This window comes from Eurosta solidaginis, chromosome 3 (assembly GCF_040869045.1).
Source record: "Eurosta solidaginis isolate ZX-2024a chromosome 3, ASM4086904v1, whole genome shotgun sequence".
Lineage (NCBI taxonomy): Eukaryota > Metazoa > Arthropoda > Insecta > Diptera > Tephritidae > Eurosta > Eurosta solidaginis.
In genome coordinates this window covers 213416140-213442180 of record NC_090321.1, presented here as the reverse complement: position 1 = coordinate 213442180, position 26041 = coordinate 213416140, and the positions used below count along the sequence as shown (strand labels likewise).

The window sequence follows — 26041 nt, the reverse complement described above, 5'->3', positions numbered from 1 at the left end:
ATCGAAAAATTTGAGAAGCAAAAATTTTCATAAATCAATGCGTAATTTGAGTGATATATAAATTGTACTTGCAAGACGGAAGAGGAATGGGCTACAAAACTGCATACTCAACAAGATTCAGAAAACTCCAAAAAAAAAAAAACGTTTTAAAATTCGCACAAAATTTTCTTCGTATTTTGGAATTCGAAAAAGATTCCTAAATTGGTTTGCATCAGTAATTGAACATGCTACGTTACTTACTTACTTAATTAATTGGCGCTTAACCGTTTGAACGGTTACGGTCGTCCAACAAGGCGCGCCAGTCGTTTCTCTCTCTGCCAACTGGCGCCAATTGGTCACACCAAGGGCCTTTAAATCGTTTTCCACCTGATCCTTGCAGCGGAGTGGGAGCTGCCCGCTACCTCTGCTTCCATAGACGGGTTCCGATAGATACACAGTCTCGGCTGAAGCGTCATATTTCATTCGCATAACATGGCCTAGCCAGCGCAGCCTCTGCATTTTAATTCGATGGACTATGCTAATGTTTGCGTAGAGCTCGTACAGCTCATCGTTAATTCTTCTTCGGTACTTCTCATCGCCAACGCGTAGAGGTTCATAAATCTTTCGAAGAACTTTTCTCTCGAATACTCCCAGAGCCGCTTCATCTGGTAGAGTATGATTTTCGTTTGCCGAGAGATGACTTTACTTTTTAATTGCCTACCCAGCCCAAAGTTACTACGAAGTTTTCTTTGTTATTGCTCCCGCTCTGAACATGAACAGAGCATAGAGCAGAGCATAAAACGTCATAGCATTCCTTATGCTCTGCTACGAGCTACTTCGTGTTTAGAGCGCAGCAAATATCAAAATAAAAACTATTAACGAAATAATATTTGTAGTGGAACAGGAGCACAAAAAAAATTTAATGCTGTTTGCTCTGTTGGGCAATGTATTGCTATCTCTTTTTTATGCTAGGGCTCTGTTCTACATCCTGTTCTTGTTCACAGCCGGAGCTGTAGCAGAGCACATTTTTCGTTGTCACTGCTACTCTAAAGTACCAAAAGCAAACACAGCTACACAGTTCATAAACGCTTTTTCGCAAAATAACTTAAATCAAAAAAAAAAATATATATATATAATGGACCAAATTAGATGAACATTGTCGCTGCTATTTTTCTGTTCGCTGCTGTTTGTTAAATAATAGTTTACCTTCGCGCCAAGCTAGAAACATGATTTCAGAACAATAACAGATTTCGGCGGGACTGGACGTTAAACTTAAAAAAAACGAACATAATTGTAGCGTGCGAATTTCCGAAGTGATATTTTTAGTTCAATATATATACATATACAAATTTTAGTTCCATCGAAGCAAAATAAGGTGTTGAGCGAATAGAAAAATCGGTGTAACACAGGTTATCGCTTGAGCAGTAAATCAAAAAAAAAAAAAAATAATAATTTAAGTGGTTCTTAGAGATAGTTGAAAAAAAAAAAACAAATCTTGAAAAGATAACTTATGCCAAAATTTAATTTACTGAAGGACAATCAAAGTATTTTCATTATTTCATAACACTTTAGATAGCGTAAAAATATTAATAAAAAGATTTAAATTAAGAGAATGAAAATTAGTGCAAAAACGATTTTTAAGATAAATATAAAATAAAAAATGGCAAAAAACTCCCTTATCTGAATGATCGGTTGTATGGGATATATATTATATATAGCTCCAATCGAAATGATTTTTACAGGAAATCGTCTATGATATATTAGAATAAATATCACCAAGTTTATTGTTTTTATATTGGAAATTAAGGGAGAAATGGCTAAAAATATTTCTATCTGAACGATCGGTTTTATGGGATATATACTATATATAGCTCCGATTAAAGTGATTTTTTCAGAAAATCTTCTATGATATATTAGAATATATATAACCGAGTTTCACGTTTATACTTTATGAATTGCGGCAGGAATGACCAAAATCGTCTTATCTGAACGATCGGTGGTATGGGCGATATATGTTATAGTGGTCCGATCCTAATCGATCCGACAAATGTCTAACATAATACAAAAATACATCCTTGTGCCAAATTTAATTGAGATATCTCAAAATTTGAGGGACTAGATTGCGTTCAAACAGACAGATGGACGGACAGACGGACATGGCTATATCAACTCAGTTCGTCGCCCTGATCAATTCGGTATACTTAATGGTGAGTCCATCGGACCAAAGTTAATATACCATTTCATGTTCATGAAAGGTATAAAAATGATTAAGGCTAGGAACCGCGGAGGTTATCTAAAGTGTGCAAAAAAGTATATCTATATACTATCAAACAAAAAGGTATTTTCGAGTACTTGAACGAACTTGACAACCCATGCCAATTTTGAAAGATATAAATATCTCAAAATCAATAAAATTAATAAAACACTTAGACCCGGTTTTTCAGTACAAGTTCAACCCGGGTGTCAGTTAAACTGCGCTTAAACTTATTCTGCTGTTTTTGAGTCTACTTTAACTGAATTATAAGCTGGGTTTAAGTGGCCAATCTGGCAGGGATAAACTAAAGTTGACTTATCAGTTACTTACTTACGTTGGTTTTAATGGTGTTGAATATACCCAACAAGATTGAGTACGATTGAAGTTCATGTCAATAACTCGCATATTTATGAAATCTTAAGAGTTGTTTCGAAGCCACAACTTGAGAATCATAGCATACACATCTGGTAATTTATTATACTCAGCTGAGCTCACAGAGTATATTAATTTTGTTCGCATAACGGTAAGCCGTAACGACATAAGCTAATCGAGATAGATATAGACTTCTATATATCGAAATTATCTGGGCGAAAAAAGAAACTCATTTAGCCATGTCCGTTCGTCCGTCTGCCCATAAACACGATAACTTGAGTAAATTTTGAGATATCTTGATGAAATTTGATATGTAGATCCCTGGGCACTCCTTTCAGATCGCTATTTAAAATGAGCGAAATCGGACTATAACCACGCTCAGTTTTTCGATATCGAAAATTTCGAAAAACTGAAAAAGTGCGATTATTCTTTACCAAAGACGGATAAAGTGTTGACACTTGGTAGGTGGGTTTACCTTATGACGCAAAATAGAAAATTTGTAAAATTGTGGACAATGGCCATGGCACCGTCCACTTTTAAAAGAAGGTAATTTTAAAAGTTTTGCATGCTGTAGTTTGGCAGTCGTTGAAGATATCATGACGAAATTTGGCAGGAAATTTACTCCTATTACTATATGTGTGCTAAATAAAAATTAGCAAAATCGGATTACGAACACGCCAATTAAAAAAAAAACAATTTTTTAAAGTCAAATTTTAACAAAAAATGTAATCCAGTAATGATATAGTGCAACAAAATTCAAAAATAAAAGAAAATTTCAAAATGGGCGTGGCTCCGCCCTTTTTCATTTAATTTGTCTAGGATACCTTTAATGCCATAAGTCAAACAAAAATTTATCACACCTTGTGAAATTTGGTAGGGCCTAGATTCTATGACGATAAGAGTTTTCTGTGAAAATGGGCGAAATCGGTTTAAGCCGCGCCCAGTTTTTATACATAGTCGACCGTCTGTCCTTCCGCTTGGCCGTTAACACTATAACTTGAGCAAAAATCGATATATCTTTACTAAACTTAGTTCACGTAGTTATCTGATCTCACTTTATTTTGGTGCAAAAATCCGACTATGACCACGCCCACTTTTTCGATATCGAAAATTACGAAAAATGGCATAATTTTATACCAAATATGAAAAAGGGGATGAAACATGGTACATAATTGGATTAGTTTATTAACGCAAAATATTACTTTAGAAAAACTTTGTAAAACGGGTGTGGCACCTACCATATTAAGTAGAAGAAAATGAAAAGTTATGCAGGGCGCAATCAAAATCAAAAAATCTTGGCAGGAATACTGTTTTGGTATTACATATATAAATAAATTACATATATAAATAAATTAGCGGTACCCGACAGATGATGTTCTGGGTTACCCTGGTCCACATTTTGGTCGATATCTCGAAAACGCCTGCACATATACAACTAAGGCCCACTCCCTTTTAAAACCCTTATTAATACCTTCCATTTGATACCCATATCGTACAAACACATTCTAGAGTCACCCCTGGTCAACCTTTATGGCGATATCTCGAAAAGGCGTCCACCTATAGAACTAAGGCCCACTCCCTTTTAAATCCCTCATTAATACCTTTAATTTGATTCTCATATCGTACAAACACATTCTAGAGTCACCACTGGTTCACCTTTATGGTAATATCTCGAAAAGGCGTCCTCCTATAGAACTAAGGCCCTTTTAAAATACTCTTTAATACCTTCCATTTGATACCCATGTCATACAAACACATTCCAGGGTTACCCTAGGTTCATTTTCCTACACGGTGATTTTCCCTTATTTTGTATCCAAAGCTATCAGCAGAGTACGTAATTTTCGGTTACACCCGCACTTAGCCTTCCTTACTTGTTGCTCATAATAAACATAGTTGTTGTTGTTGATGTAGCAATGTTACGCCCCACCTAATAACTGCGACCGATCATAAATTGTGATCAATATCCTCTAACGGGAGTCCAAGGAAACTTGCTATTTCGACAGGGGTGGACCATCATGAAAGGGGTGTTAGAGGCGTTGGTTGGTTCCACATTACAATTAAAGAGATGGTTGGTGTCATGTGGGGGCATTGCAAGCGCGGCATACATTTTGTATGTCGGGGTTGATTCTGGATATGTAAGAGTTTAACCTGTTACAGTACCCAGAACGAAGTTGAGCCAGAGTGACTCGCGTTTCCCTGGGGAGTATGCGTTCCTCTTCCGCATATTTTGGGTACTGTTCCCTAAGTACTGGATTCACCGGGCAATTCCCGGCATAAAGGTCCGATGCCTGTTTGTGGAGTTCACCAAGGACCTGCTTGTGTTTTTTTTTTGCTTCATATGGCTGAGTTCTCAGGTGCCGTATTTCCTCAAAATGCTTACAGAGATGACTCCTTAAGTCCCTAGGCGTTTTTAGCTCATCAATCAGATGTCTGTTGGGATGCCCAGGTTTCCTGGTATTCAACAGGAACTGTATGGTTAGCATCTCATTTCTCTCCCTGATGGGGAGTATTCTCGCCTCATTATGTAGATGGTGTTCTGGGTACATAAGGCGACAGCCCGTGGCGGCTATGAACGCAGTATTTTGGCAGGCCTATAGCTTCTTCCAGTGGGTAGTTTTTAGGCTTGGCGACCATATAGGGGACGCGTAGCAAGCAAACGGCTGGCCAATTGCTTTGTATGTGGTAACGAGCGTTCCTTTGTCTTTTCCCCAAGTACTGCCAGCAAGGGATTTGAGTATTTTATTACGGCCTTGGATTTTCGGAACAATTGTGGCTGCATACTCACCAAAATGTAGAACTTGATCAAACGTCACACCCAAGATTTTGTGGTATAGGACAGTCGGTAGCGTAGTGCCATCGACGTGGATGTTCAAAATGGTCGAAATTTGGGACGTCCATGTTGTAAATAAGGTCGCGGAGGATTTAGTCGGTGATAATGCCAAGTTTTGCGAGGCGAAAAAACTGGAGAGATCAGGGAGGTAGCCGTTTATTCTGTTGCGAAGCTCATTGATCCCTGGTCCTGGGTCTGTGGCCATTATGGTGCAGTCATCGGCGTAGGAAACGATAGTAACTCCTTCTGGTGGCGAAGGCAGGTCTTGCAGTAACGTGCCATGGTTGACCGTATCAAAAGCTTTTGATAGGTCTAGCGTTACGAGTACTGTTCTATGGTGGGGGTTTTTATTTAAACCGCAATTTGTCTGGGTGCTGATGGTATTTAGCGCGGTGGTGATGCTATGGAGTTTTCTGAAGCCATGCTGATGGTAGGCTAGCTGCAAATTTGCTTTGAAGTGGGGGTGCAAAATGGCTTCAAGCGTCTTGGCTACTGGTTTCCCAGGTTTTAGTAGCGGGACCATCTTGGCCATTTTCCATTTTTCGGGGATGACAAAGGTGGAAAGAGACAGGTTGAAGACATGTGCTAAATATTTGGAAACCTCTTTCCCTAGGCTTTTAAGCATCGGCATGGCTATGCCGTCTGGGCCCACTGCTTTTGATGGTTTAGCAATGACCGATGGCATCCTCAACCTCTTTGGCGGTGATGGTAATTGGTGACGCGCTGAACTTATGTTTACGTGCGTGTCTGTTGGCCCTCCGTCTATCTTTGTCGACCGTAGAATGCATTATGTATTATCGACAGAAAGCGCTCGCGCATTTTTTCGCATCCGACAGCACTTTGTCGCCAAAGGCGATGGAAACTTTGTCGTTGTGCCTAGACGGATTCGATAGGGACTTTACAGTGGACCAAAGTTTACCTACATCGGCAGAGAGGTTACAACCGCTTAGGTGCTCCTCCCATTTCGCCCGCTTGTGTTCATCCACAAGCAATCTGATCCGTTGGTTTATATCCCTTATTTGGGGGTCGCCGGGATCGAGCTGTCTTATAAGGTCACGTTCTCTCGCTAAACTTGCGGCCTCTGCCAGGAAGTGGGGATGAATTTCGAGAATTCTACAGGCGGGAATGAACGAGCCCAGGCGGATTGAATGACCTTGCGGAAAGCACGCTCCCCTTGGCGGGCATCAGTTAGGATAGGGAGGGCAGCAAAGCGGTTATCTGTAAAGGATTTGCATTCATCCCACTTTCCTTTTTAAAGTTAAAAGTGCGTTTTTCTATGACGATGAAGTCGGCGGAACGCACGAGCGAAACAAGTATAGATAGGTTTTTTTTTTTTTTTTTTTTTTTTTACGAGGAGGAAGCATCGAAAGCCTCATAGTCAGTGTGGGACTTTAACCGCACTAAACCTCCTACCGTCTGAGTACCATTTACCCCTCGTTACTACCGTCAAGTATTTCGTCGGGAGGTAGGTTGAGCACTAAGCGCTACGTCTGTCGGGGTCACGTTGCTGTACTTAGATAGTGCCGCGGTATGGTTAACGCTGGGACTGACACGCCCTGCTTACTACCTGAATGTGCTAGACTCATACCACTTCTACGAATATTTCCAAGCCTACCTTAAACACTGTGCATATTGTGCTTGTGGCATGCTTGTGCGTTCGACTACTGGGATTGTAGGGTTTTGTTTTTTATATATGTATATATGAATAAATAACTTATATATGTATAAATAGAATAAATTTTTATTTTTTATTTTTTTTTCCACAATACGTAACGGGGCTTTCCTAGTACTTCCACCGGTTGGAGAGGCCTTCTCTCCAATCCGAGTATAAACTCTGATTACATGTGAGACGTTTACCCTCATACTCGTTGTTTCTACAGTTGGAGAGGTCTTGTCTCCAATCCGTAGGTTTGTCGTTGCGTGTATGTTGACTGCTTTTGGTCGCACGGTTGAAGAGGCCGTGTCTTTATTCCTTCACCTGGGGCAGTATTCGAACGGTTGAAGAGGCCTTGTCTCCAATCCATCGCCTGGTTTACTATTACATTACCTACATATATTATGGTATTTTCTTATTTTATCATACTCACTCCGCTAATTGTACGGAGGCCAATACGTGCTCAGCTCGATCCCCTCCACCTTAACAATTTGTTATCCACCCACACAACTCGACTGTTCAATGTTCGCTGCTGCGCCGTAGCCTTTCAAGACTTCGTAGACACTTCATTATTTCCGCTATTACATCGCATGCCGCGGACCATTTACTTTGCTTTGTAGCATGCATCCAACAATTGTTTCAGGGGTGTAATCCTCCCCAAATATTCTGCACAGTTTGCATCTCGAGCTATAGAACCTAGGACACTCGAAAAATACATGGTAAACATCTTCTACTGTATCGCCGCCGCAGTTATCGCATATGTTGTTAGGCTCGTGATTGAATCGGTGCAAATATTCCTTCAAGCATCCGTGACCACTCAGAAACTGTGTGAGATAGAAATCTACCTCGCCGTGCTTTCTAGATCCCCATATATTAATATCTGAGGTACATCGGTGTGTCCAGCGACCATTTGTTGAGGCATTCCACCTGAGCTGCCAGTTCTGCACGCTTCGCTCTCGTGCTCCGTTACGTGAGCTTTGATCCCGATAAATCTTCGCTGCTTCTTTTGATAATATGTCTATAGGACACATTCCTGCGATGATTAGTGCTGCGTCGTCAGAGAGAGTTTTAAAGGCGCTACAGACGCGTAGTGCACACAGGCGGTAAGTCGACTTTACCCCGCGGAAGTATGATTTGTACTCCGTGTCCTGATGTCAAACAGGAGCCCCGTAAAGTATTTGGCTTTTTACAACGCCAGCCAGAAGTTGACGCCGTCGTTGCTTTGGTCCTCTTGCATTTATCCTTATCCTAGATAATGCTGCTACGGTTTTTGCTACGTTTCCATTGGCATACTCTAAGTGGGATTTGAATGACAACCTCCTGTCTATCACAACCCCCAAGTATTTTATTGCAGGCAGCGTGTCGATGTCATGGCGGCCGATTCTTATAGTGACCTGCTCCACCCTTTTCCTACTTGATATGAGTACAGCCTCTGTTTTTTGTTCCGCCAGCTGCAGTCCATTTTTCGTAAGCCACGATTGAACCATCGCTATGCTTGTATTAGATTTGGCGCATATTTCGCCTAGGTGCTTGGCGGTGATTACCAATGTGATATCGTCCGCGAAGCCGATAATTTTCACCCCATTGGGTACCTTGAGTCGAAATACTCCGTCGTACATAATATTCCAAAGCAGTGGACCAAGCACGGAGCCTTGAGGGACACCGCCTGTGACGTGAAGCTTTTGTACTCCAGCAGCCGTTTCATATTCCAGCACTCTACCTTCAAAGTAGCTGCGTATGATCCTACGCAGGTAAAGGGATGTGCCTATCTGCTCCAGCGTGTCTAGACTTTTTGCCCAATTGGCAGTGTTGAAGGCATTTTTTACATCTAAAGTAACGATAAGGCAATATTCCTTAGAGCCTTCGAGCCATCGGGTGCCACTTATGGCTTCTTGGGCTACTTCCTTCGCCATGTTCGCAGCTGGGATAGTAGATCTTCCTTTCCTAAACCCAAACTGGTTATCGGAAATACCACCCACATCTTCAATTTCTTTTTCGAGTCGATTATAGAGGACTCACTCAACAAACTTACCGGCGGAGTCGAGCAGGCAAATGGGCCTGTAGCTAGATGGTTCCGCCGTATTTTTACCAAACTTTGGCAACAGGACCAGTTTTTGTCGTTTCCATATTGTAGGAAATGTCCCCTCAGCCAAGCATGCATTAAATAGTTCCGCAAATGTTGGCGTGTTATAAGTGAGAGCTAGTTTGAGTGCTCTGTTTGGTACCCCGTCTGGGCCAGGAGACTTGCGGTCTTGCAGTCTATTCACCGCTTGAAGGACCTCGACGACGGTAACCTCATCAAATGAGTATAGTACGGCGCCTGATGTGGGAGACACTAGCTCCCTTTGCGTGGGAAATAAAGTATCTACCACGTTTCTGAGAAAAGAGGGGCATGTTGGCATCGCCTCTCCTTTGTGGTTCAATTTCTTAAAAACCAATTTATAAGCTGTGCCCCAAGGGTCATTCTCGACGTCATCGCAAAGCTTGAGAAAGCATTCGCGCTTACTATCTTTTTTTGCTCTCTTAAGTGCGAGTCGCGCTCTTTTGTAGGTAGCTCTGCACTCTAGAAATTCCGGTCTCCCTCTGGCTCGTTGATAGCGCCTCCTAGCCTGAATACACTCTCTCCTAGGGGAGTGTATGCGCTCGTCCACCAAAATGTGGAACAATGTTGTTTGCGCTTGGGCTTTCTAGTTATTGACGCATCGCATGCTGCTCTAATATCCGCCATTAATTTATTCGCCATGTCGTTAGCACTTCCTCTATGTTCGACTGTTGTCAGCATTAGCTTGAATATGTCGGGGTCGAAAGTATTGATATTCCAACCTCTGTTTTTTAGGGGTGGCTGTATAGTGGGCCGCCCTCCCCCCTCGAGGTTGATGTCCACCACAATCGCTGAGTGATCGCTTTGGGTATAGCAATCACTGATTTTTCACTCAGCCAACCTGTAGAGATTGGCGCTGACAAACGTTATGTCGATTACTGAGCCGAACCCATTTCTTAAGAAGGTGTTTTGCCCACCCACGTTAAGGAGCGCTACAACAAGAAATGCAAATGCTTCGAGCAGAGCCCTCCCTTTGGGAGATGTTCTCTGTGAGCCCCACTCTATAGCCCATGCATTAAAGTCTCCCGCGATGACAAAACGCTTCCGCAACGTCGCATCCATGGCTATTTTCCCGAAGATTTCTTCGAACGCGTCCAGCGGCGTACTAGGTGGTATATAGCAACTGTAAACGTAAATGCCATCAATCTTACCGCATACGAATCTTCGTTCATTAAGTATTAATTCCGCATATAAGGGATTATGTCTGCAGGACCAAATAGCAGTCTTGCTCAATTCGTCTTGTATCCAATTCGCAGTCTTCGCTCTGTAGGGCTCACTAAGAAGTGCTAAGTCAATCTTCAACTCCAAAACTGTTTGTGCCAGAAGGTCCTGGGCTGCTTCACAATGGTTAAGATTAAGTTGCAATAATCTCATAAAGGTCTTTGTTTCTGGACCGTTTCTTTATATACTGGGCACTTATAGCCACCAGTGTGATGGTCTGTGCCGCTGAGCCCTCTTCTAGCGCACAATAAGCACTTAAGCGCGTTAGTGCATGATTTCGCCGCGTGTCCTTGGCCCCCGCACTTAAAGCAAGCGCCTTTGAGATTGGATTCGGTGCCGCAATTTCTTGCTATGTGTCCGAACTCGGTACAGTTAAAGCATCGTTTCGGCTGAACTTTTGCTCGGACTCAGCATATGACCCATCCGATTCGGACTTTACCACTTCTCGTAAGTTCCCGAACTAACTCGGTGGGTAAAGAAATAGTCGCAGTCTGCGTACCGCCATACGCTTTGCGCAAGGATCGCACAGAAGACGGCTTACATTGAAGCCTGCAAGCTGTGTGTTCAGCGCCTGGCAGACCTCATCAACCGTTGTTACTTCGTCTATATCGCGTATTTCGCACAGAGACTCCTCCTTGAGGGACTTGACATCGGCTTTCCCTGAGAGAGCTTGTCCTACAGCTGCTTCAAGTTTTGCAGTGTCACTGTCCGACTGCCTACTGAGTTGGAAGAGGAGTTCTCCTTTAGCAGTCTTGCGGATCTTACGAACCATTGTGTTCATTTCTTTCAGTGACTCTTCATTTTTAACAGCTTTAAGAATATCCGCGTATGAGCAATCGCCTTAGCTTTTGATCAGGATTGCGTCGGGGCGGGCTGGTCTCTGCTTCGGGCGCTTTTGCTTTTTAACCGTCGCCCAAGCTCCTCCTTTTTCTGGTTCTTTTACTACTTATGTTACTTCCTTTGTTGGTGCGTTCACGACTTCTGAGGTCTTTTGCGCGTTCTTCTTCTTCTTTGGTCGCACCTGCGGCGATGGCGTACCCCCGGATGCGCACTCACGGCCACGTTTTGTAGATTTCTGTTGCACGCTTTGTGCCAGGGATGGGGTAGTCTGTGACTGCTTCACTTCCCAGCAAGAACTACTCGTCTTCTTGAGCGCATCCGTGGCTTGCTCGTAGGAGATCGCAATAGCCTTGACCAAATCCCGAAGGTTTTGGTTAGTGGTGCGTTTTCCACTTCCTACAAACTCCTTCATCTCCTTAATGAGCTTTCCGAGGCACTGGAAAGCATTTTCGTCGTCTGATCCGCCCTCGTATAGACAGGTGGTCGGATGCCAGTTGATGCAGTTTACGAGTTCTACGCTCACGATTGAAATATTCGATGAACGGTGACAGCATCCTACCATACGTGTGGGGCGTCTCCGTTTATTTTGCAGAACTTCGTCTCTTCTATTTGATCCGCTAACATCTCACCCCTACTGTCCACCCGCAAGTTTGAATGCCATAGATCGTGATGGGCATTGAAATCGCCTAAGATAATGCGATTGTTTCCAGTGAGTACGGCGTTGATATCAGGGCGATATCCACTAGGGCAACAGGTGACCGGAGGGATGTAGATGTTGATGATTTCTAGGTTTGCATGGCCCGACCGGACAGATAATCCTTGACGTTCTAAGACACTGTCCCTGCGGTCGATGTCTGGATCAAATATATGATGGTGTATGATAAACGCGAGGCCGCCTCCATTTTCGCTCTCGCGATCTTCTCTGTGGACATTATACCCAGAAGAGGTCTGGAATGCAGATCTTGCTGTAAGTTTAGTCTCTTGAATCACAGCAATGCGGATGTTGTGCCGCTTCATGAAGTCGACTATCTCCGTGATCTTCCCAGTTAATGCATTACAGTTTAACTCCAGAATTCTGAAGTGCATAGGGGGAGACGTCGTCACTCTGGGAGTAAGTGATGGGTGACTACGCCTGGGTTGTGGAAGGCCAGAACGCGATTGCTGTTGTGGCCCTGGGACTAGACGTCCTTGGGTAAGCATTGGGTACGCGGTGTATTTAGGTATACGGCCTGGCAACATGGCGCAATGAAACTCGTCGAGGTGTTGCCGTCGCGGAGACCAGAACATCTAGGAAAGTGGCACCGTCCATGGCAGGAGCTGCATTGGTCTGATGTCGCAAACGTATATATTATGTGCTGGCAAACGGTGTAAAGCGGGGTAGGGACTAAGAGTCTGTTTCCCTGACCTACACAATTGCTGCTTGAAAAGAGGGGGGAAGAAGACGGGGGCAGGGATAAACATAGTCGTCGGCTGTTATGCGAAGTGGGCAAAAGTTTTCGAAAAATAAAATTAAGGGGTGTGACTAAAAACCCTATACTGTTTAAGGGCAGTTTTCACCATCTATGGATAATAACAACTGGCACTGTATTTCACTGAACCCCGAACGAGTTCTTTCATATGTGGGTCCTTAAAGTGAGTGTGGGTCCTTAAAGAAGTGGCGAGGTAACTGCTCTCCTCTTGCATATAAAGTGTACCTTCAAATGCGTGTTTAAGGCGTGCAAAACTCTGAGCCCGGATGGAATATTTCTTGCCCAATTTCAGAGATCTTTGGAAGTTTCCAGCATCTAGCTGGTTTCCATTTACACTAACTGTCTGAAGCGCAGCTGTGTTGGCAAGTCTTGGAGTATTGTTAAAGAAATCTTCATTCCAAAAAGAAAAGCTCTCAGGTGTCTACCAAAGACTTTAGGTCGAGCAGCCTAACCTTGTTCCTTTTAAAAACGCTGGAACCCCTGATTGATCTTTACGTAAGGACCAGGATAACTCAATAGTGATTTCCGTCTTCTAAACACGCCTATTGTGGAGGTAGGTCTACTAAAATAGCGTCGTTCAGCTGCCAACGTATTGTTATTGAAACAGCCTTCCACAATGACCTACCTGCTGCAAAAGGAGCCATCTAATCACAACGGGTCGAATCTATTCTTGTCGCGGTGGAGCAAGGAACAGGTGGTTGTTTTTTCGCACCTTCTTTCATTGTTATTGTTTCTGTTGTAGCGGTCAAGACACTCCCTGAAGTTATGGGGAATTTTATCGATGTTAATTGGCCTTTGCCGGATATTAATCCGATACGTACCGGTTACAATCATCGACCATCTCGATAACGACTTAATGTGACCACATTGAACCCTTCAGGAACTTGGGGTGTCAGAGCCTCGGCTGCTAAGGAAATAGCATTAGAGAAGCTATAAATTGCGCTGGCATCCCCTTGAAAGTGTTGCGCTAACATAACACCTTGAATCAATTGGGTATTTTAGTGGCATGCCTGATGCGGGTATATTTTAACCTCCCTAACCCGCTGGGGTACCAGATTTTGGCCACAGTAACAAACGTCAGTAGTAAATTTTTGAATACAATAACGGTCGTTTGAAAGAGCTACTTGGATGTTGTAACCAGGTGGTCCGAATCATGCGGACTAGCGATCAAACATAGCAAACTGTCATGGACGCTTAATGTGGAGGATAGAGCAAAGAAGGCTTCAGTTGCCTTGTAGCGTTGTCAAGAAGCGACTGGAAGACGCTGGGTGCTCTCCCCATGAGAGGCCATTTCTCGTCAGCGTGGTGGTCAAGCCATCTTCTATACCGTTCTCGTTTGGTGGAGAGCACGTGACACTTCTTCCACAGTCATAAGGTTGAAAGCAGTGCAGCGATTGGCGATGGTTGGAATAAGTGGAGACTTATATATATTATCTACACTGGTACATAACATGAATGTGTCTATAAGTGTCTATAAATACTATTATTTGAATTTATTTTACGACCAAACGGAAAACCGCAATCAGATACCAGGTCTTATATTATTAAATAACTCTATCCTCATGCCAAAAACATGGAGTTTTCTAGAACCTCGCTTAATTGCTGGCCCGAGATCTGGCAACTCTGGCGCCCCTAGTAACTAGAGCATTGACAGCGGGAGCGCAGGAGCCGAGAACAGAATGTGCTCAACCATTTCTTCCTCTAGTCCGCACTTCTTACATCTGCTGTTACTAACGCGGCCCATAACATCACCCTTCATAACATTTAAGTATTCTCTCTTCAGTTGCTCATATCAACTTTGGATGTATAAAATCGTAGGATTTTTACATGACCTTAGAAGTTTCTTTCTTCGCCTTTTCCGCTTAATGGCCCATACAACAACAGTCTATCCCTGATTTCTCCCAAACGGATTGGGACATCTACGGTAGGCGCATGAAGTACTGCACCCTCCTTTAGCAATTCATCGACCTTTTCGTTATCATCCTTCCCTTTATGCGCGAAGGGAATTGGGAATTAATATGAGGTGGGTGTCTGGTAACCAGTACACGGTTGGAATGATGACATGAGCTTGGTTTTAGTTGGAAATAAAGGCTGTCTGCAGCGTCTTCTAGCGGGAGGTCATCACCAGAAAGGATGCAGTAGATGGAATGCTATCCGCAGGTGTAACTGTTAGGGACTTTAACATCCAGTCAGATGTCAGATGAAAACTCCTCCACTCATGGATATAGGAGTGTTAATAAGGTGCTGTCTAATAGATTTTCATACGGGATAGTCTGATCCATGTTAACTGTACGAAGAGGTGAAATAGTACATTCACCTTATGCTTAGCTGTAAAGTCTTTGCGAGAATGAGGCGGTCGGGACGTGCTCGACTCTCCGGAGAAAAATTTCAAGATAGATGTGTGCCTTATTCGTATCCTTATTCGTATCCTTATCGTTTCCCTGCAGCGTTTAACTAATTAAATTGAAGCCAGTTTCACCGTTAGAGTATGTAATAGTACAACGGCTCTACATAAAAATATCAAGGTGATAGTTCACTGTTCACAGCTGTCACTCAACATAAGCTAGCATTCTTTAGGTTAGGTGGGATATAAGGCAAGCATTTTTATTTGTTTTATACTCAGCTGAGCGGAGTTCACAGAGTATATTAATTTTGTTCGCATAACGGTACCCCGTAACGGCATAAACTAATCGAGATAGATATAGACTTCTATATATCAAAATGATCTGGGCGAAAAAATAAATTCATTTAGACATGTCAGTCCGTCCGTCCGTCTGCCCGTTAACACGATAACTTGAGTAAATGTTGAGGTATCTTAAGGAAATTTGGTATGTAAGTTCCCGGGCACGCATCTCAGATCGCCATCTGAAATCGGACTATAACTACGCCCACTTTTTCGATATCGAAAATTTCGAAAAACCGAAAAAGTGCAATAATTCATTACCAAAAACGGATAAGGGGATGAAACTTGGTAGGTGGGTTGACTTTATGACGCAGAATAGAAAATTAGTAAAATTTTGGACAATGGGCGTGGCACCACGCACTTTTAAAAGAAGGTAATTTACAAATTTTGCCAACCTGTAATTTGGCAGCTGAGTATGTAATGTTCGGTTACACCCGAACTTAGCCTTCTTTACTTGTTTTATTTCTTTCGCCTCAAAGTTCATTTACGCAGTTTGGTTATTTCGGCAATACAAAATTCGCCATAACTTTAATCAATTGGTAATCTTGATCGCTCACCACTTTAAAATTATAAAAATTAGTGCGTGCAATAAAAATTAATTTATATAAAATTTGTTTATTGCTATACTTTAATTGCTATACTTTAATTGCCTTTCAAACGCCTAGATGAAAGCAACACAACCAGAGGGAGAAAAAAGGAACGCAAAGGGAAAGAGATAGAGAAAGCAGACTCACTAAAATTTCACACAAATTTCTTCAGCTAGTGAAACAGATCACACAAAATGAATCCAGAGCTCTCGAAAATTCAAAGCAGTAACATCGTGCTCTCGCCGCTCATTAGTAAAGCTTTAAAAAATAAGCCCATTAAACCATTGGGAGAACGTAAAAAAGCAGTATTGCGGCAGGTAAGAGAAAATATACCAAAAACAAGTTAACAGTAAATATACAAACTAAACGCCTTTTATCGCAGGAATGCATGGTTTTATTGGGAAATGCGTGCGTTGTACTGTCGGGTATGGCAGCGGCGCTTCCTTCAGCTACGCTACCACAATTGACTGATCCAAATGACATTTATCATTTTAATACGGCAGAAAGTGGTTGGTTTGGTAAGTAGAAATTTTAAAAATATAAAGCGAGAAACTCTTAATAGCATGCCATTACTAGTTGAAATTTCAAATAGAGCTATTTTATTTTTAACATCACTTAGCCTTCCGGACCCCAAACGTCCACTGTTGAGGCGTTTAGCTGAGAACCAGCTTTAATCTAACTGAAAATAACCCTTGTCAACAAGTTCTACCTTGGAAAGGCAATTGATAAGTAAAGTCCTCTCCCGAGGAACAGCAATCACGTTCGACAAAGGGCTCATCATATCAGTCTAGTTATCTGAACAGAGTCGGGAGATGATGGGATGCGCATTTTAGTGTTCGTAGTGTTAGACAGAATTGTTCTCCATAAGATTCATTATGCTGTCTGTTATGCTTACGGCAAGTACCGAAGAAGGTACATTGATAAGCCGTATGAGTGTATGAATGTAAGAAAATGCTCCGACCAAGAAAGTAAGTAAGTAAGGAATGCGGAGACCTCCACAGTGTTGAGAGAGACAGTTGAGGAAAACTTAGATTGGGTTAACTTGGATGACATTTATGCAGTTAAAGAACAGCTCATTTGTACACTTTTATGTTGTCCCATTATGTTACTACGTACTCTAACTGTGAAACGACTTGCTGAGTGGCAAAGATAAAGCTACGAATAAGGTACACATAGATCTTTGGAAATTTCCTCCGTAGAGTCAAATACGTCCCTTACGAGATATTTATGCCGCGTGGCGCAAAGGCTGGACAGGTAAGCATAAATTGACTGGATGATTGCTCAAAACAGCCAACACAGCTGGAGCTGTCCAGTATAAAAACGCGCATCGCGCCGACACAGCTTGAGGTGTTAACAGACCAGCGTTTGCTTTGCTGACTCGAGACCCACCTGTCCAAAGACAGAGAGTAAGCAGCCATCAGAGTCTGAAATTCTTCACTTCGTTCAGAGTTGCCAAGGAAATCCATAGACCCTGGACCTCTTAATTTTATCAAAAATAGTAAGATACTACCGCAAGTAAATTCAAGCAATTCTTCACAGTCCTCGACCTCATGGTGCCAAAGTTTAGCTCTCTGGTAACCCCTTAATTATCTAATTAGGTCCCATTTACCACATTCTTGACATTGGCCTTACCATCCCGGTAATTCTAGATTTATAAGTGAACAGATTTATCAGACCCCTTACTGTAATGTTTCGCCACTCCATTCACCTCTTGAGGAAATATGAGTGGTAAATGCTGGGGTGCCCGTAATTTTCATGCTTATATACCGCTTCACGAAGTCGTATTACCACCCGAGCTCTGACTATTTTTCTGGGTTCAGACTCAGCATGGCGCTAAGTGCCAGTGTAGGCATTGCATTGCATTGCAGCTTCCAACTGTTTGGCCGTGGGAGAAATGTCTAGTGCTTTCCATCAGACCAGACAGCAAATGTGTCACTCTTGGAGAGAGTCCGCACAGTTTGCCGATCGCCCCTCGACAGCAGTACAAGGCAACATTAAGTTTCCATAACAGTTTGCTGTCAAGAATAACTCCAAGCTCTACAGGGTCTGCATTCCCAATCAGAATTGTGGTCTCATTGCGTATACAAATAGGCAATCTCTTTAAAATTTTGGGCACCTATGTTTTCAACTCTTCTTCCATCTACATACCCTCCGACAGTAAGATTTCTCGAACGATCTATAAGGCAGAGATTTTGGGATATTTATTTTAACGGCTGAGTGGATTTTTAGATTTTCTCATCTCATTCAGCTTTGCGGTTGTTACCACCCATGAAGTTGAAACTACTAGTTTCGGTACAGCAAAGATGTACAGTAGGATCTGGCTTCCCATTCTTGAAGCATTTGCATTTTTCAGTTAATATCTCTTTAGTGGCTCCAATAATGTGTACACCTACATAGTCTGGCCCTTCAAGCCGCGACATCTATTTTTGACGGAATTAAGCTGACGGACCGATTTTAGCCTTAAAAGTCCTCTCCCCTGCCTCCTCAGCGATTCATTGCAAAGAACCCACGTAAGAAAATAAAGGCTTGAAATTACTGAATTTGATTTATAAACTTCGCGCCACTCCCTCCCTCTCTCTCACCAAGTTCTTCTCTCAGAGCCCATAACCATAATTCGCCTACTTCGTTTTCGCGTTGAGTCACAAACTCAGGCGTATAGAGCATTTTCGTGCTTAATGTCCACCACTTAACATAAAAACTAAAATAGGTTAGGTAAGGTTAAGAGGGCGTGCATGGAAACTTCCGACACTTTCACTAGGACATATTTTTATCTTTATGTGACGGATGCTACATTCATCCGACCAGATTACATCCTAGCAGTCATCAACGAACCATTTGCCCAGAAAAGGGAGTTATTCAGATACTTTTTAGACGCCAGCGAGGCTTAACCACACCTCCGAACGATATTCGACTTTATTGTGTTGGGGTCTAATACCTTTAAGGCAGCCTCGCACTCAGACCGTTACATTGGTGTAGGAAATACCACCCGTTGCTCTCTGTATAATACAGACCTCCGCCTGAAAGACACTGCATGGATTAGAAAGTCAGTATTACTAATTTACCTACAGATGCTTGTAATACATAGAACTCCAGTTCGTTTTCCCATTTTCAAGCCACCTGTGTTGACTATAATGCCCCTGCCACTGTTATGGCTTTTCTTCCATTCCTCCTGAAAGATATCTTATGTTCTGCACATGGAAGTCAACAGCCGCGTACCCGAATAGGTTGATTACCACATGTTGGATTCTGTTAGTCGTAGAGCCCCTTTCGCGAGCAATCCCAGCACGAACACTTGTAGAGGTACCAAGTGAAAATTTACGTTTAACCCTTGATGAGGTGCGCTGCTTACTGCACCTGAAATTCATTTGCATCTTCCCAGCCTTGTGTTGATTTCTTTTTTTGCCTAGCGCTTTCCACCAAAAAAGAGCTCCATACGTTAGTATCGGACAAATGACTGTAATGTACATGTCATGGATGATATGCGGTCACAGCCCCCCCCCCCCCTCCCGAAAGCTCAGTTGCAGGTGTAGTATGTATGCTGTCAGAACTTTCTTTGATGTCAACTCAACGTTCCTTTTCCAGCTTAATTCGGAGTCCAGAATTACGCCAAGTTTTTTGGCTTCAGAAGAGAGATTTATCGCTGTGCCATATGAATGTGAATCCAATACTATATTATATACTATTCCCCTTCTCCTTCTAGCATCCATCCACAGTGTGGCAGGCCCATTTGGTGGTTTAATAATTGGTTATCTGATGGATCGACTGGGCCGAAAGTGTTCTTTACTTCTAACAAATGTAGTTGGTATTATCGCATGGACACTGATGCTCACTGCGTCTTATCATAATTCAAAACATTCAATTTATGCACAATTATTGCTCGGAAGATTTTTGTCAGGTAAGTTCGGTAGTTAGATAAAGAATAAACAGAAAAAGCCAAGAATCCAGTAGTTTCCAAAATATACACAGGAATTTTATCAGGTGCAGCCATGACACCTATTGGCTCATATTCGGCTGAAATTAGTTTACCAAGCATACGTGGACGTTTAATTTTGGCTTCATCTATTCTTATGTCATTGGGTATATTGCTGATGTATATATTGGGGTTTCTGATACGGGTAAGTTTATCTAGGATTATATGGATACAATTTCTTTTCTATATTAAAAGACGCGACAGGTAGGATTTTTTAATGTATTTAGGGAATTAAAATGCGGAAGCTCCTTCCTAAAAATATTGTAAAGAATGTTAGCAGCACTGAGCGATGCTGTCGTCTCTAAGCCGATGCTAAGCAGTGACGTGGATGCACATGCATAGATCAATCGTTATGTATCTACATAAACGAAACAATAATTGCGTCTACACATATGTACCATGTACGTATACGAGCAGCGGAGAGTCAATGCACAAACACATGCATATATCTGAGATACTCCTGAAAGTATGCAATGAGAAAAACTATAAAATCATGCAATTGTAGTTACGGCTGAGAAGTTTGAGAGCTGCTGGACTAGTAGATTCTGGAAGCGCCTAGAAGATGCGTTGAAATCCGAGAGTATAAAAGGCGGCATTTGTAGAGGCGCTGGAATTCAGTTTGATTTGAGTTATCAAGCAGTTTCGATTAAGACGCTATCTAGCGAGCCATAGCAGTATTATTTTGAAAGTCAGTTTCGTTTAAGCTATTAGTTTGGTTATTAAGCCAGCTAATTGCAAGGTATAAGTGTTATTGTGAAGTACTTTAATAAAGGCCATTTTTCCATAATTCAATATTGGAGTTATTTATTCAACAGTTTAGTGATACGAACTTAGCAAAAGAGCAAATAAGAGGCTTTGAAAGTAAATCCGTTACAATTGGTGTCAGAAGAGGAATTTTTGAATAAATTCCAGAGGACAACAAGGACATGGCAAAGTTCACCGTCCAAACACTTCAACGTCTACTCTGAAGATAAAGTCCCGAACGTTCGATGGTTCTGTTCCATTCCAGGTATTTAAGCTCCAACTTGAGAAGACGTCGGCAGCGAACAACTGGAATGCTGAAGATAAAGTTGCAGCTCTGTTCGTGGCATTGAAAGGGCCAGCAGCCGAAATCCTACAGACGATTCCCGAAGGAGAGCGGAACAACTATGAAGCATTGATGGCCGCTGTCGAGAGACGTTATGGAAGCGAGCATAGGAAACAGATATTCCAAATTGAGTTGCAAAACCGTCACCAAAGAGCGAGTGAGACTTTGCAGGAGTTTGCTCGGATGTTGAAAGGTTGGCTCATTTCGCAAATGCGGACGCACCCGTGGAATACACCGAGAGGGTAAAAATCCGGAGTTTTATAAATGGCATACGGGAATTGAAAACGAAGCGAGCTACCTACGCAAACCCAAAGCTGACATTGGCTGAAACGGTATCACATGCATTGACTCAGGAAACGGCCTCACTATTGAGGAAACCAGAATACAGAGCTCATTGTGTGGAAGTGGAAAGACCAGATTGGGTAGACACAATATTGGAGGCGCTGAAAGGATCGCAAAAGCGGAGTGAAAAAGTTATCAAATGTTTCAAATGCGGGAAGTCCGGTCACATTGCCCGTCATTGCGATCTTGATCCTAGTAGTTCCAACAATGTGGGTGGCCGTAAACGTAAAGCTGGAGGAGATGAGTAAGAGCGAGTAAGAGGTAGAGATCGAGAGCTAGATCCAGCTATTGAATGCCCTGTGATATGTGTTGCAAATTGGTAGAAAATCGAGCAGTCTTACAGTCAGAGGGAATGTGGATGGCAAAGAACATGTACTGACTGTAGATACGGGCGCATCTCATTCCTTGATTCGATCTGATTTGGTCTACAGGAGAGTAAAGTCATTACCTGGAGCAAGGTTGCGTACGGTCACAGGCGAGTATAACCAAGTCCAGGGAGAAGTGATATGTGAAGTCCTAATTGGGAAGGTCATAGTTTTACACAAATTCGTTGTGGCGGAGATCGTTGATGAAGTCATATTGGGAGTGGACTTCTTGGTTGACCATGACATCCGGATCGATATGCGGAGAAAAATTATGCGCTATAGGAACCAGGACATACCACTTAACTTTAGTTTGGAAGAAGGGTTCAGCAGTAATCGGGTACTGGTGGAGAAGACTCGACAAAGACCATGAAATTCAAAGGTGAAGGTTGATGGAACAAATGGGCCAAACAAATCAAAACCGAAGGTACCTGTGAGAGAAACACTGGCATTGAAAACCCCTAACGGATGTACTAAAACGAAGGAAAGGATTTCGCAGAAAGGATGCAAGGGTGGTTTCAAGCCAAGGCACACTACTGTTGTGAAGCGTCGGAACGATACTGATTATGCAAAGCAAATCCGTCCAGCGCAAGCTCTACGAAGTAGTTCATTGGCCAAACAACAGAGTGTGAAGGAACGGCCCAGGGTAATGAGTAGTAAGATGAAACACTGGCATGACAAGAACTTTAATTCGGAAGGTTTCTTGGCGGGAGATTTGGTACTGTTAAACAACACTCACCGGCGGAAAGGTGTTCCAGCCAAATTTCGGTGCAGTTGGGAAGGCCCGTACAAGGTTGTGAAGAAGATCAGTGATACCATCTACCGCATACAAAGCATTGAGAAACCACGGAGAAGAAGAGCGGTACATTTGGAGATGCAAGCGACGTTTAGATCGGGAGATTTGTCTGATCGGGACGATCAGACTTAGGTGGAGGGCAGTGTAACGAATGTTAGCAGCACTGAGCGATGCTATCGTCTCTAAGCCGATGCTAATCAGTGACGTGAATTCACATCCATAGATCAATCGTTATGTATCTACATAAACAAAACAATAATTGCGTCTACACATATGTACCATGTACGTATACGAGCAGCGGAGAGTCAATGCATAAACACATGCATATATCTGAGATACTCCTGAAAGTATGCAATGAGAAAAACTATAAAATCATGCAATTGTAGTTACGGCTGAGAAGTTTGAGAGCTGCTGGACTAGTAGATTCTGGAAGCGCCTAGAAGATACGAACGTTGAAATCCGAGAGTATAAAAGGCGGCAATTGTAAAGGCGCTGGAATTCAGTTTGATTTGAGTTATCAAGCAGTTTCGATTAAGACGCTATCTAGCGAGCCATAGCAGTATTATTTTGAAAGTTAGTTTCATTTAAGCTACCAGTTTGGTTATTAAGCCAGCTAGTTGCAAAGTATAAGTGTTATTGTGAAGTACTTTAATAAAGGCCATTTTTCCATTATTCAATATTGGAGTTATTTATTCAACAGTTTAGTGATACGAACTTAGCAAAAGGGCAAATAAGAGGATTTGAAAGTAAATCCGTTACAATATTGTGCATAGTGAATTTTTGATATATAAATATATTTTGCTTCGTCTGACTTTGTTTGATAAGCTTTTGATAATCGGATAACTGTAAGTCCCCTATAGCTCTGCAGGTTTGCCACTACGCATTCAAATTCTTATACCCGTTGTAGCAGGGGCAACCCCCGTCTATACACACTACTTATATGCCCCTTTAACATTGGCATATCATTGGCGGTAGCGTCGTTCCACATGTTCACACTCTCTCCCTTACAGCAAGGGCGTCCTGCTACACACTGCAGACTTCGGTATATTCTTGTTCTCTACATCCCCCACATTGTAAACTAAATGCCCTGAGAAATATCCAATGAAGAGACGGGACAATCAGCACTCTACTACTCTGAAGCTCTCCTTAAAAACTTAGTAGTAAAGAGATAATTTGTGCTCTCAAATATTTCAGTTAGGGCTTTGATGTGATTTTATGATCCCCCACAGTTTAGACTAACTTGTACATATACCGAATGGAACTCACTAAGATCATTTATTTTATGGCTACCGATCTCTTGCTCCATATTCATCAATCATTTTGCTTCTTCTCACGATGGTATTACATAATTCTTGGAGCAGATCCAGTTTCTTGATCACCGATGTGACTACATCCAACCTTCTAGGTTTATCAATTTAAGTCGCCTCTTGCGACAGACATGACTACCGCACAAATGTTCCAAGCCCTTTAATCCGCTTGTGGTGGCTCAGATAAGTGATACATCTAGTTTTTATTGCAAGTTTTGATTATTTCCTTCTACTATCGTCCCCAGGGTAACATTCAACTAATATGTCTCATAACGCTCATAGGTCAATGTATTGCTTTTATTTGCGTGTTGCCTATGCCTGAATCGCCCAGCTGGTTACTGCTGAGAGGCAAAACGGAAAAAGCACGCAAATCACTAAAATATTTCCGTGGTCTCGCCAAAAAGGGTAAGCTACTTCAGTAAGATAAAATAATATTTACAATTTGTATTCTAACCTCCACTTGAATTTTCAAATATTTTTAGACACCAGAACTTACGATGAGTTTGAGACTGAACTGGCGCTAATGAAGAAAGCTTCTGATCAAAGCCATACAGCCGCTGAAAATGAGTCTCTGATGCAGACCTTACGTTCACCGGACGTCTACAAACCACTCTCAATCATGATCGGCTTTTTCTTCTTTCAACAATTTTCTGGTCTTCCCATTGTCATTGTATTTGCCGCCCAAATAGTTGAAAGCACTGGAATTTCCCTCGACCCTATGTTGATTGCTGTATTTGTTGGTGTCGCGCGCCTGATCACAACTTTTTTCATGAGCACAATGTTTGAACGTTGGGGTCGACGTCCGGCTGGTATGCTTTCAGCTGGTGGCATGTCAGTTTGTATGCTTGTGTTGGCCGCAAGTTGTCAGTGGCCTTTCATAAGAGAAAGAGTGCCATTGCTGGCTGTATTTGCTATTATTTTGCATATAATTTTTACAACTTTGGGTTTATTGCCACTGCCGTTTTTAATGATCTCCGAAGTATTTCCACAACGTGTACGTGGTAGTGCTAATGGATTAACACTTTTCGTTGGGCTGGGATTTTCATTTGCGGTTGTAAAATTGTATCCAACTGTGGAGTCTTTAATAGGTACGGCGTATACTTTTGCTTTTTTTGGTTTAACTATTTTAACGGGCATGTTGTATATATGGCTATTTGTGCCCGAGACAAAGGGGCGTACTTTGCTTGAGATTGAGAACTACTTCCGTACAGGACGACGTGTGACAAATGCGCAAGTGTTTCGTCGTGAATCACTAATCGCTATGCAAGTATCTAAGGGTGTCTTTAGTTCACAAACTGATTTGGAAGAAGTTCTAATGCGTTTGAGTAACGTGAATGAAGATGGTGTGGTAAGTGAGAGGGATTTACTGGAGAAAGGCTTAGCTCTATGTTAGCTTTATTTGACATATGTGAAGGTTTATAAATACGTTTTATAAATAAGTTCTCATTATAAAATAAAAAGGCATTAAATTAGCTTTGATACTCATTGGAGATTCAAAGGAGTATATTTTTTGTTGAATTGCTAAAACGAAGGCGAGAAAATCGTTTCGCCTTCTTGACTCAAGCAATGGTTTCTTTGCGGTGAAAGAACTGCTACAGTATAGTCCAGTGACAATTAGCAACTTAAAAGTCTTTAGCATCAAAGGTGTCCAAGATAGCCCTTGATGATTGCGAAGTCATGAGATCGGATTACCTAGTTTGGATAGGAGCCAAGAACGAGTGGAATTGAAAATAAAAAAAATAAAAATTATTACTTTTCGACCAAAAAAAAGTCAAGAAATAATTATTAAAATAAATATTTATAGTAAAATTTATAACTCCTACGCTTCCTGATATCAAGAAATTCATTTAATAAGAACTCAGAAGTTTTGTATTGAACACTTACGTACTTAATTGGCGCTTAACAGTTTAAACGCTTATGGTCGTCCAACAAGGTGCGCCAGTCGCTTCTTCTCTCTGCCAATCGGCGCCAATTGGTCACACCAAGAGAGTTTAAATCGTTTTCCACCTGGTCCATCCAACGGAGTGGGGGCCGCCCTCTACCTCTGCTTCCATAGGCGGGTTCCGATAGAAACACTTTCTTGGCCGGAGCGTCATCTTTCATTCGCATAACATGGCCTAGCCAGCGCAGCCACTGCGTTTTAATTCGCTGGACTATGTTGATGTATGCGTATAGCTCGTACAGCTC

The 26041-nt window shown here is 42.2% G+C and overlaps 1 protein-coding gene across 2 annotated transcripts; it reads left to right on the top strand.

Moving 5' to 3' along the window:
- The first annotated feature begins 1257 nt into the window (after window positions 1-1257).
- Window positions 1258-25344, top strand: LOC137246952 (facilitated trehalose transporter Tret1-2 homolog). 2 transcript variants are annotated; one of them, XM_067778000.1, is made up of 7 exons: window positions 1258-1403; window positions 16069-16307; window positions 16373-16508; window positions 19691-19885; window positions 19957-20105; window positions 24100-24259; window positions 24337-25344. In XM_067778000.1, the coding sequence occupies exons 2-7, from the start codon at window positions 16185-16187 to the stop codon at window positions 25245-25247; spliced, it is 1674 nt and encodes a 557-aa protein (XP_067634101.1). In that variant the 5' UTR covers window positions 1258-1403; window positions 16069-16184; the 3' UTR covers window positions 25248-25344. The 2 variants fall into 2 exon arrangements, with proteins under 2 accessions (XP_067634101.1, XP_067634102.1); XM_067778001.1 differs by lacking the exon at window positions 1258-1403 and having other exon boundaries at window positions 16059-16307.
- The last annotated feature ends 697 nt before the right edge of the window (window positions 25345-26041 follow it).

Bases quoted from the DNA above. Each gene is read 5' to 3' on its own strand.
- LOC137246952 (XM_067778000.1), top strand. From the start codon at position 16,185: ATGAATCCAGAGCTCTCGAAAATTCAAAGCAGTAACATCGTGCTCTCG. The intron at 16,308-16,372 runs GTAAGAGAAAAT...CTTTTATCGCAG, and splicing joins AAAAAGCAGTATTGCGGCAG to GAATGCATGGTTTTATTGGG. The intron at 20,106-24,099 runs GTAAGTTTATCT...TATCGTCCCCAG, and splicing joins TATTGGGGTTTCTGATACGG to GGTAACATTCAACTAATATG.